This window comes from Cenococcum geophilum (genome assembly GCF_001692895.1).
Source record: "Cenococcum geophilum 1.58 unplaced genomic scaffold K441scaffold_43, whole genome shotgun sequence".
NCBI classification, from domain to species: domain Eukaryota; kingdom Fungi; phylum Ascomycota; class Dothideomycetes; order Gloniales; family Gloniaceae; genus Cenococcum; species Cenococcum geophilum.
Genome location: NW_027137601.1, coordinates 43,975 through 55,312, shown reverse-complemented (window position 1 = coordinate 55,312; position 11,338 = coordinate 43,975). Strand labels below are relative to the sequence as shown.

General features: G+C 49.0%; 5 protein-coding genes across 5 annotated transcripts; 2 read left to right on the top strand and 3 right to left on the bottom strand.

Moving 5' to 3' along the window:
• Positions 1–898: 898 nt before the first annotated feature.
• K441DRAFT_576993 (uncharacterized protein) lies at positions 899–3,291 on the bottom strand (the record flags this gene model as incomplete). The annotated part of the gene is made up of 3 exons (XM_067644220.1): positions 899–2,286; positions 2,345–2,814; positions 2,864–3,291. Coding segments are annotated over 3 exons (2,286 nt in total), but the record flags the coding sequence as incomplete, so codon positions are not given.
• Positions 3,292–4,508: 1,217 nt separating this feature from the next.
• Positions 4,509–5,964, bottom strand: K441DRAFT_679958 (uncharacterized protein; the record flags this gene model as incomplete). Its single annotated transcript, XM_067651324.1, has 2 exons — positions 4,509–5,819; positions 5,953–5,964. 2 exons carry the CDS (start codon positions 5,962–5,964, stop codon positions 4,509–4,511), a joined length of 1,323 nt encoding a protein of 440 aa, XP_067500405.1.
• Positions 5,965–7,269: 1,305 nt separating this feature from the next.
• Positions 7,270–7,876, top strand: K441DRAFT_665376 (uncharacterized protein). Its single transcript, XM_067649494.1, has 2 exons — positions 7,270–7,760; positions 7,827–7,876. The coding sequence occupies exon 1, from the start codon at positions 7,279–7,281 to the stop codon at positions 7,645–7,647; it is 369 nt and encodes a 122-aa protein (XP_067500404.1). The 5' UTR covers positions 7,270–7,278; the 3' UTR covers positions 7,648–7,760; positions 7,827–7,876.
• A 54-nt stretch (positions 7,877–7,930) lies between these two features.
• K441DRAFT_689152 (uncharacterized protein) lies at positions 7,931–9,816 on the bottom strand (the record flags this gene model as incomplete). The annotated part of the gene is made up of 3 exons (XM_067652272.1): positions 7,931–9,032; positions 9,088–9,259; positions 9,777–9,816. 3 exons carry the CDS (start codon positions 9,814–9,816, stop codon positions 7,931–7,933), a joined length of 1,314 nt encoding a protein of 437 aa, XP_067500403.1.
• Positions 9,817–10,572: 756 nt separating this feature from the next.
• Positions 10,573–11,027, top strand: K441DRAFT_665370 (uncharacterized protein; the record flags this gene model as incomplete). The annotated part of the gene is made up of 3 exons (XM_067649493.1): positions 10,573–10,685; positions 10,791–10,873; positions 10,958–11,027. The coding sequence occupies exons 1-3, from the start codon at positions 10,622–10,624 to the stop codon at positions 11,024–11,026; spliced, it is 216 nt and encodes a 71-aa protein (XP_067500402.1). The 5' UTR covers positions 10,573–10,621.
• Between the last annotated feature and the right edge of the window lie 311 nt (positions 11,028–11,338).

The window sequence follows — 11,338 nt, the reverse complement described above, 5'->3', positions numbered from 1 at the left end:
AGGCAAGTTGAATGCTTGGAAAGACCGCGTTAGATCGATGGGGACAGAGAGTTGGGTCTTCTCGTTTGTGGATCCCATCATCTGATGAATATTGTCCACAGTTGAGACGAGAAAACTGCCAATAGGATGCCTATATAAGTAGTTAGCATATGATTGACTGCGCCGTCCATGGCGGTTTCTCACCCAATGCAATCATTAGAAGAAGACCATGCTCCGGGAATTTGAACCAGGACTGTAAGACAAGCAAAGTAGAAGAACGTAGCCTCTCTGATACGATATCTTCTTCCATCTGCAATGCGGTAGCGTGCTTCTCATTTTCAGGCTCAAGCCCAGCAAATCCCGGTGTCTTGTTCTCTTCTTGGCTTGCTTGTTCTTGGTATTTGACATTCCTATCCAACAGCTGTAGCAGAGTGGCCGTGTTGTCGAGGTGCCAATATTCGATCATATCTCGAAGCGAGAGCTCCCCGCCCTTGCTATCAATCAAACCAAGTATTTCTAGTTTGTTGTAGTCCTGCAGATCAATACTGCACCGTTCTCTACCAATTATTAGTTCCATAGGGTCATCCGAAACCCAGATATGCGGGTCTGCACCGTATTCCAGGAACATCTTAACAGTTTCGCCGAATATCTTTCGAGTCTTAGGGTTACCCTCTCGAGGCCTCAACATTACAGCACAGCCAATAAAGGATTGCCAGATGCTCGTTGCTGCCCCCCTACCGCCGAATATATCCAATGATTCATCGAATATATGAGCATTAGGGGCCTGCTGTTGCTTTAGGAATGATTTCAGAATCTCGAAGCACCCTATGCGGTCATCGTGAACTCCGCCAAAGATAGCCCAAGCCAGAAGGCGTCCAATTTCGAAATTACTGCCTAGGACGTCGAAACTCCTTCGCGTTTTCCAGGCCACGTACTCATGGTCTCCAAGGTATGCGGAAATAGAAAGAGGCGTCTCAAATATACATCCCCCCTCGAAGGATCCGATGACCACTCGACCGCGTCTTTCGATCGCGATAGCCCACTTACTTGCTTTGCACTCATCTGGGCCTCGTGCCTTATCTTCAAGCGTTACAGAATTGAGGTACTCTTGGAAGCAATAAGGTTCATGGTCGGCCTTAACCTGAAGTCGCATATCAAGAACTGCGTAAATTAATAGATTTTCTGCGAAGCCCTCTTCGAAACTCTTTGTGAAACTCTTTAACCGTATCTCTGCCAGAAGTAGTTGAGAGAGTGCAGTTTCAGGGCAGAAGCATTTGAGATGAGACTTCATTTCAGCTTGAATATCTTCTCGGCAGAGGAATTCGGGAATCGAGCGATGTGTGAATGCAATCACATCTTTTGGTGCTTCGAGAAGACCTTTACAGTCTCCATTGAGTTTTCTACGGGCCAAGTCTAGCCTCTCGATTTGAGCAGCATGGTCCATGCTGTAGTTCGCAAGCGATGGTTTCATAGCAAACTCTGGGTCTTTTTCATAGTCATCAAGAAAGGAGTAATTGAGCGACGACAATCCAAGACCATAAGGCTTCAGCTTGGGCATCATGGCAAAAGTTTGATAAACCTTTTTTTTCTGCGAGGATTTATCAATCGACCCCAGCAGATGTTCGAAAAGTTTCTCCAAGTCCTGAGGGAGCGAGTCTAATTCCTTTTCAATTTCAGAGACCTGATATCCATCCTGAAGGCGTTGGCGGATAGACTTTACGGCCAAAGCTACCCAGAGGAAAATTCCTTTAGCTTTGTCGGTAATGTTTTGCACTAAACTTTTCATGGTCTTTTCGTCGTCGATATCTCCCAAGTTGTCCCGAATGTACCGTTCCATATCGGCTCTTGTGAGGTCTTGAAGACGGATTCGCTGCTGACCCGAGAATGCGTTGAGAAAAACGTTGTCTTCCCTGCTCGAGACGCAGATCTTCACACCTTCTGGCGCCGCATTTGTCCAATCACGAAGTAGTCGGGTCATGTGTAGGTGGTCTTCCTCGTGGGTTCCTACATACTCATCTAAGCCATCAATGAAGAAGCAGAAACAGAGGTCCTGATACAACTGCCGGTTTCTGATAAGCTGGGCAAATGCTGTTTGGATTTCCGTTTTAGAAAGAGTGAGCTCTGTTTGTACCTGCCAGGGCAACAACTTTACTTGATCCCACAGTTCTGGAAAAACCTTTGGTGTAAGTTCAGGGCATGCTTTTAATATGTCATGTAGGAGGGACCGGAAAAGGCCGGCCAGAGACTTTTGTAATACCGTGCCGGGTCTCCAAAAGAAGAAGTTTGCAAGTATGAGTTTCCTGTCATCTTGTTGGACTATATGAGCACTCATGTCCGGTGAGATAGGTGTTGGATTGTGACATACCTGCCCACTTCTGCAGTTCAGCTGTCGTGCGACGTTCGCCACATAGATATTTCATCAACGTCGATTTCCCAGATCCAAGTTTTCCAGAAATATGGAAGATACCTTTGCCGGATGAGAGCCAGTCTATGAACAATTTTCGGGTTGAACTATGATCTTCAACACCTTGATTGGGAGCAGTGTCGTTAAGAAGCCATTTGAAAGTCTTTTTATGGGCGTCAGGAACAGTCTCGAACCTTCCGTGCATATCTTGAAATGCGAGACTCTTTAGTATACGCTGCTGGGAAAGGAGCTGGCAAGCATGTTCAGAGATACCCAAAAGTTCCTGTAGTTGCTTTTGTGCTTGAGGGCTGAAACAACGGACGGTAACTCCACGCCGAAGGCGCTCGAGACGCTTTTGAAGTTGTTCGAGTTTGGTAGCATCGTCCTTAGCGGACTGTAGAAGCGTATCCAAACTCGCTTTTGTTTCGGAACTACATAATAGTTATTATCTACAGCAAGTAAAGTTGGGGATTATAAAACCTTGTTACAACGCTGAGGGGCAATGCAAGCTGGCCTCGATAACTGTCCAATGTAGCCTTGAGATCTGCAATTTTCCCCGCGTACCATAAGCTCTTTATTGCTGTGGAGGAGCTCGAGATGAATGAATTCGAGTTCTTAGGCTTAACTTTTTGCAGAATTTCAAAGATTTCCGTCGATAAACTATCGCATTCTTTTGCAATGCGACAAAGAGCAAGTTCAGCGTCACTCTGAAGAGAGGGATCTTCGGCCTTGAGCGTCGAATACAAGTTTTTCATATTATCTACGACAACCTCGAGGCTTCTGTTGGCCTCAGTGGCGCCAGACGTGGACTCGTAGATCTCTTTAGCATCATGGACCAGCTTGGTGCTAAAATCAAAGAATTGTACTATGGCGGAGGCCAAACTGATCGCTGTCAGCGGATCAAGCATCGCTTTGACGGCAGAGACCTTAAGGAATGACCATGGGCAGGACGATAATCTTGTTTATTTGTGTACGTTGTGAGGCAAAATGATACACGTTACAAGTGTAGGGTAGAAGTGCCCCGCAACTGCAGTACCAAGCGTAGGCTGATTGGTATTGAAAATTCGGCTGTCAAATTTTGTAATGCCAAGAATACACTTATACAATTTGGAAATCACGTGAAAAGAACTACATCCTCCTCTAGACCTTAAATTCAATAGAAGATTGTCTGATACGGTAGACTTGATACCTGGCGTCGTGAACGGTCGTCTTGGTTGAGGTGACAGACGATATGTAAAAGGAGAGAGTTGGACAAAGTAAACGGTTATCTGAGGCTTGCACAGCCTTACAGCAATCACGATCACATATCAGTCGAAGCAGAAGACTGTTCAGAGCATTTACTCGTATTTACGAGTTCGGGGCATCTACAGACATGCCCTCATCTCTTAAGTCCGCACCCATGAGAGCATCACAATCGCGTCCCAAGAATGCCAGCACCCCGTACAACCCTCGCCCTGTAACGTTCAATACAACCGAGAGCCAATGCGATCCTCTAATGGAAAACCATCCATGCGTGTTTCACAATCATCCCACTCTACCATCCAAACCCGACACCTCGAATCCCTACCAAGGAAACGAACAAGAGAAGACAGACGGGTATCATAAGAGCTCGAAATCTGCTTGAAGGCAGAGAGCGAACGCAAAGCGCGGACGCAAGAGAAACGAAAAGATAAGAAATGTATGAAGAATATGAGAAAAAGTAGGTGAATAAAACACAAGCAAAGACGAGAACCGAAGTGAAGTAAACTGGACAAACGCAGGTCGAACAGATGCAGATGATGAATATGCAGCTGTGACCCGAAGAAAAGAAAAGTGATGTCCAGCAACGCCGAAACTCCTGCGACGCCCAAAATGACGGCGCGTCCCCGTTTCAGTTGATGAATGCTGGATGAAATGCCCTAGATACCTGATGAACACGCTAAGAACGCTACAATAGACCAACAATACACCTAAGGAAACTCCGAACTATGAGATGGACACAGGAAATAGTCGCTCAAGCGTAGCCGTATTCGGCTGCACGCGAAATACAATCGGTTGGTGCTAGCAGACTTGCATGATGCAACGTGCAATGACGCAAGTTGCGGACGTATGGAATGAGTACAGGTATTGGTATGTGGTGGCGAGTTCATGTGCCAAGATCCTTGATGAGCGTTGACAGGAGCATGCAGAATCTGACGTGCAGCTCGACAAAGATGTTCTCTTTGCCTACAATCTCGGCCAATCCCTTGGCGCGCATGACTTCACGGGAGACGCGCGGGTAACCATCTGGATCGACTTTCTTAGCAGATAAGAATGACGAGACAGGAGTGATGTTGCGTGTCACCGGTGAACCAGCGGTTGAAGACATGGGTTTTTCTTTCTGTGGGGAGACAAATACTGGCATGGACGAGGCTGAAGTGCTCAGGGGAGGCGTGGTCGGTGTGGCGGTTGAAGGCCGGGATAGCGAGGTGTTTTGGTTACAGATTGACGAGGCAGACTCGCGCGCAAGTACATTGTCTGCCATAGCCACAATCTGGTTTGCGATAGTCTCGAAGACTTCGGTCACTTTGACCATGGCCTTGCTAACGCGCCAACTGTCGCGCCCACCTAAGGCAATAAGGGCATACGTGCGCTTTTGACCACGAGCACGTGGATCTTGTAGGCGGAATATGTAGGCGATGGTGTAGCCAGCCACTGGGTCACCAAAGTAGAGCGGCCCGGAGGGTTTGCCGCATGGGAGCATTTCGCAAGACAAGGTACGGATGCAGGAGCGGCGTAATAGTGAAAACTGTGACGGCGATGTCGGTTGCCGTGTCGTTAGGTAGGTCAAGGTATGCGTGTGTGTGTTCCGTGACATATACAAAGGCGATAAAGGTGTCGAGCCTGGTAGGCTTGACACTGACTTTGACGTCGCTGTAGAAGACTTGGATTGTTCCTCGTCAGAAGAATCTGGCGAACTGCTACATTCGTCATGTTGAACCGCGTTTCCCCGCGCAACGATAGCTTGGGACGTTCTAAGAACGGGGCTCCCGTTCCTTCCTCTGCCATCCTTTGAGGGACTGCCAGGTGCTCCGTTCGGGAGTCGCTCGCTGACCTTCTTGGGAACAAGGAACGAGCAGTTCTCACAAGCATCGTTATCTGAATCAAAGCTTCCGCTGAACCGTCTACAGAAGTCGGTGTCGTTAGAGTAGCTTGGGAAGTATGGATTATGGGAGCTACTTGGAGACCTCGGGCTCGTCGGTGGTGTCTCAAAGGGTGAAGAGAGCTGCGGTAGTCGGTCGGAAAGCTTCACCGATGGAGGGTCATAGAGTCCATTACAGGAGAAGGCGGAACGTGGTGGTTCATCTGAAGGAGGTGTTACGCATGGATGGTGACAGGTGACGCAAGGATTTGGGCTGATCTGGGTGCATAGGATAGAGGTAGGGCCGTGAATCTCGCAGAAGTGAGCAAGAGAGATCTGTCCAAGCCTAAGTTAGCTCTTAGGTTCTAGGGTGAGAGCGCCATGCTACGGATATAGCGGGAGTATATCCAAAGACGGCATGTAGGAAGCTTGTCTTCTCTAGTGGCTGGTGTCGCGTGGAAGATCTTACTATAAAATCCATTATTCCTCCTATCTAATCGTTTATGCCACCTTCATTGTTTCTCGGTCGTAGTGGAGGGTTGGAGTTGGTGGCTCAGCTGACAGCGCCCGTGAACCCCCTGCGCGCTCAGAGGGGTGTAGTCGCGGCGACGAGTTCGCGCCAGGAATGTTATGGTGTGGTACAGCGGTCGCTGTGAGTGGTAGATGGTAAGATAGCAGTCGCGACGAGCGTGTTTGGCGGGGGATGATCAATTAAGGGGAGAGGACTGGTGGCGGCTCAGGCTTATGGTGTTGAGGATTGTTAGTGTGGCATGTCCGACGTGGTCGCAAACGGCCTACATGGGTGGTGCAGACGACATAAAGGAGGGAGACATGTGCGAGCGGTGGTGATGCGAATTAAAGAGAGGAACGCCTGAGGGATTTGAGGTGACGGAAGAAGTTCACGATTCTTCAGTACTAATTACGGAGGAGGTGGTATATTATCGCCGGGCATGCCCAAGCTGGCCCCTCGGGCCGGATCTGGGGATAGACAGATTGAAGGCGAGGCGAGAGGCGGATTTGGCACTGGGACGTCAGTCTGCGAGTCGCACACCGCTCACCGCCATGATAGACGAGCCGCTGCTTATCACTACAACCTCCGTCATTGGTCCCCTTGCCACGCCCCCCGGTGCGAGAGCCCAACGCACACGACCGGCACACGACCGTCAAGGCCACCTTCGCATACTACAAAGATGTTGCGCCGCGACCACCCACACTAACCGCAAACCTCGCCATGCACCTCTGCTTCGATGCGGCCTTGTCGTGCGCCTCTGACTCTCCAAACATGCCTTTTCCTTCCATGCCTTCATGCAAGCCCATGACAATCGCTGGCCGGCTGGTTTTCCACCTACCCGTGCTACTCCTCCCCCTTTTGCTATTGCCCTGTCACGATGACTCGCTGGGGAGCACTTCCCGATCCAGGCGCCTGCCTGTTCTATTTCGGCCTGCCCTGTCTGGTTGGTCCGGTTGGCCTAGTCGCCCGCTCCGTCGCTCTCGTCGATTCCTGCCCGTCCTAGCCCGCCGTTGAACCAGAAGCACCAGAAGCAACCAAAAGCACCAACCAGCTCACAGGCCATCGCTGGCAAACGTCTTTCCCTCCCCACCTCCCCTGCGTCGAGGCCATTTTGACGTGCAGCCAAAAGAGCCCCATGAGTATTCCGCTCCCCAATGACGACGCCTCGGCAGTGCTTTTCCCAAAATACCTTACCTGTAATCAGATCACCACCCGCCCTAACTACTTTTTCCCTTCATCCCTCATCAATCTACCTTTTGGCTATACCGGGAGAATCAAACACCTATGCGTAAACTACTGCGCACTTCTTATTCGCGATGGTCAAGCAACATCCCTGATATTGACCGCTTCAACTGCTTCCGCCTGCATGCACGCCCATTTCCCTCCCTCACCGGCAGTCCAGACGGAGCAATCCGCTTGCTCACAAGACCAACCACAGTGTTGGTCAGCCAGCTGAAAAAATCAAGAAACGCAAGACATATTTCCATTTTTGGGGAGCCTACGCTACTAACTGGAGCCAGATTCAACATCTCCACCCTGGCCATGACCACCGTGGCCGCCATAGTTGCCACTTCTTGTCGCCAAAACGCCTGCAGGGTCCAGAAGGACTTCACTGGCTATGTTGATCGTGGTTTTCCTTTGTCAGGATTATAGCGCAGAAATTACCCGCACGGGCTTAGCCTACTTTTCAAAGCCTTGTTCCACTTTGAGGCCACCGTTTTTCTAGTTGCAACACCACTGCAGGACTCTAGGACACAGCCTCAGGGGTACCCAAGATCTACTAAGTTTGTTACTGAAGCACCTCCGGCCAGGTAGCTGATCAAAGGTTCTAGTTCAGTCCACCAATACCCGTTAGTTCTTAAATTCACGTAATATTCTTCCGAAGCTCCCGGAAACTAAGCCAAGACCTTCGAGCCATTTTCACGCAGGAAAGCCCTTAGCCAGACTCGTCGCTTGACTGCATTTCCTCGCCGTCTTCCGCTTCAGCTTCCGAATCGCCTCCGTTGTCTGGACGTCCTCGTAAAATATCGTAACCCATCAGTTCACTAACAAATCCTCTCGAAGCTTTGACTTCCGTAAATCGCGCCTTCTCCGCTTTCGTATAAGTTTTTGACCTCGGCGACATCAACTCCATTATCACCGGTTCCCAGATGAGGTCCAGTTTCGTAACACATATGCAAGCCCATGGTACACTATCCAAGGAAATGGCCGGCGACTCAACATCCAAAACTTTCCAGTTTTCCTTCCAACAGACATGATCCTTCGGCGAAAGACCTTTAATGAATTCGTCCAAGACTCTGCGTCTCTCGTAGTATTTCTTACAGGCTAGAAGCTTTGCTACTTGGTCGACTCCTCCAAGTACTAACGCAAACGCAATTTCGTCTGAGGTAGCGGGCGCGGTGTTCCATCCCCTGACAAACCTTTCCACAGATCCAGCGTACGTCGGCGGGCGCAGCTTTCGCGTAAGAACCTGGAGAATGAAGGAATACATGTAGAAGTAAGGTAAACGCAGCCGTGGGTCGTATCTCTCTATGATCTTCTTCTCTTCCTTCGTTATTGCAGGGCCTGGCTGGAAGTCGTAGCCGGCACCCTTCTTTCCAATTTTTAAATCTCTTTCGAGGATAACTCGACGGTGTTCGTCCAGGAAATATCCGACGGCAAAAACAAGTGGAATCATTTTGTCATACACGCTATTCCACATCTTCCGCTGTCTCGCACTAGTGTATCGCAGTGTGTCCTTCAGTACGTAATTGGCAAGCTGACGAGTGAGTCTGATAGAAGCGATATGTCGTCTTCGCATTGCTAGTAGGTAATGGATGTTCGCGTGGTTTGGCGGAGGGGCTGGGTAGAGCGAAGTATGAAGCGAACCCAGCCTGTACTTTACCCAGAATCGCACGAGAGCCGATTGACAGCTCAGGACGAGATTATTGAAAAAGCGAGATGTTATTCGCAATGCCAGGATATCGGAGATGGACAGTTCGCAAAGAATTTGTATGTGCAATTCGTTCGGTAAATGAAAGAATAGGTCGAATAGAAGCCTGTATCAAAACCAGCCTTAACATTTGGAGGATGGGGGATTACCCAGAAACCTACGTCGACTCTTCTCCGTCCTCACTTTGGTCAACTTTCTTCTTCCCGCACTTGAATGGCGCGGCGATCTTACTGTGCAGACTTCCCGCCGCCCTGCCAATACTCGATCTCTTCCTTTGTTCTGCATCGCTGCTCGCCACGCTGCCCGCATTGCCTCGCAGATGCACTGCCCCGCCTAAACTTCTCCATCAAGTGAATGCTTGACACGCTGGGTGAACGAAGGGAGCTGCTCATCGCGACACTTTTGATGTATGGGTTGGCGTACGATGGGAATTGCTTTTGAATTTCAAATATGGTGGTCATATCCCAAGTCACGAGTCGCACGACCAATTACAGGAGAGATAAACATCCCCCATTGTTCCGCATGGAAGCGCCCAGCCCTGGCGATCGCGGGTCCTAATGCGGTTTAGCGCACATTAGCGCACGATCACTGGTTAAGTTCTTCAGGGAACGACCTCGACGTCAAAATGTTAAGCAGAACTGCACAGTTATAAGTGTTATTGCGTTAATTATTATAGATTTATTCATTGTCTCAATAACTTGGTGGCCTGTGGAGCGAAATGGGATAATAAATCTGTCGATACTTGTGTACCATCACGGCCACAAAGTAAGCTTGACTGTGCTTTGCGAGTCCTGTTATAATCAACAGCTCCGGCTTCGGCTATGTCAGTGTTCTGTCTGGTATCACATACCTGAAGGTGCTCCTAACAATTCGAGCATTCCGGAGTACATAGTCGCAATGGCATTGTGAAAGCTGTAGTTAGGATTAGCTCACTACTAGAAATAAATCTCTGGAAGCCTAGGAGCTTCCCATTCTTCGCAACCTATCGTCCTAATTCCGTACTATTCGATTGGCCTTGCAAGCTACAAGTGTTATCGAGAACATGGAAGAGAGGTATCAGAACCACCATTACGTCTCGTGTCGAAGGACCGTACAATGATGATTCTACTAGGTAGTTCTAAGCCCATGACTGAAATGAAGATAGTAAAACAGCTGAGTATGAACACCCATAATCATTTTCTAAGCTTTTAATCCCTAAGCTGCGAAAGAGCTGAAAAGGTTGACCCTCTCAATCCCTGACTTCCCAAAGCAGCCTAGCATGGAAATTACCCCGCAACCTTTCCGGCCCAAAAAGGTTGCGGGAAGTCCTGGAATCACAGAACCAAGAAAGCACGCAGGTATCACAAGCCAAACGCATGTTCCATCGCACAGCATGAGCCAATCCCGGGATGCCCGCCTCAACCTGCGTCATCGCTTATCCAGCTAGGTGCCGTAAACCTGACGTCACCGCCCCACGACCAGAACAAAGCACAACAATCACTCGAAAAGTTGGAGGACACAAGCTATGCGGAGCAGGGGTAGCTCTGGCGAACCAAGTTTGTGAGCTTTGAGCTGGACGTATGGAGGAACGTAAATACCCTTCGTTGGGCCCTTATTCTGAGCTCTATCGATCAATCAAATCTGCAATTCACTCTACAATATCCCTCCAAAAGCATCATCATAAACCTAAATCTTGATCTATTCACTACTATCAAAATGAACTCCAACACTCAGAACACCTCCAACGTCAACACTGGCAACGAGGACTACGTCGACAAGGGTACGTTCCCCTTTCTCTCTTCACTAGCCCTCCAAAATACCCTACTCCCTCTCCTTCATCTACACGTAAACAAGGCAGGCCATCTTAATTAACCTTAACCTCCAGGTCTCGATACCGTTGAGAAGAAGTTCGGCGGTCAGTACGGCCTGGGCGACCCAGCCAAGAGCCGTAGCGTGAATGAGAAGATCGTAAGTCTCCCTTAATTCCTAAAGCCATGTCTCAGCCCCCCCTATCGCACGTTTGTTCTCAGTCTAACATCTTCTGCCAAACAGACCGACGGCGCCCGCAACCTCTTCGAGAAGGCGACTGGAAAGAACGTGCCGGACAAGTTCTCGAACTAGATTCTTCCACGTTGATACGAATATGGTAATTGGATAATGGGCTAAGACAGGGCTCAGGAGTACCATGGATTATGGCATTGGGACTTTTGTAATACTTGATAACCATTAAATCTTCGAATCAATGTATTAACACTTTGGCAAACAATATGTTATCGCCCATGACGTACCGTGAAACGTGATCAAATCTAATATTGATGCTTGATCATACATGTCCCGGGAATCTTTAACGTAGTAATCCATGCACCGTAGCCACGTTCATAAAGAGCCGTACCAGCCATTTTTCTTCCTGCTCCAATCCAGAGTTCTCCCCCC

Excerpts from the sequence above, each read along its gene's own strand:
- K441DRAFT_665376 (XM_067649494.1), top strand. The coding sequence starts at position 7,279 with ATGCGTAAACTACTGCGCACTTCTTATTCGCGATGGTCAAGCAACATC.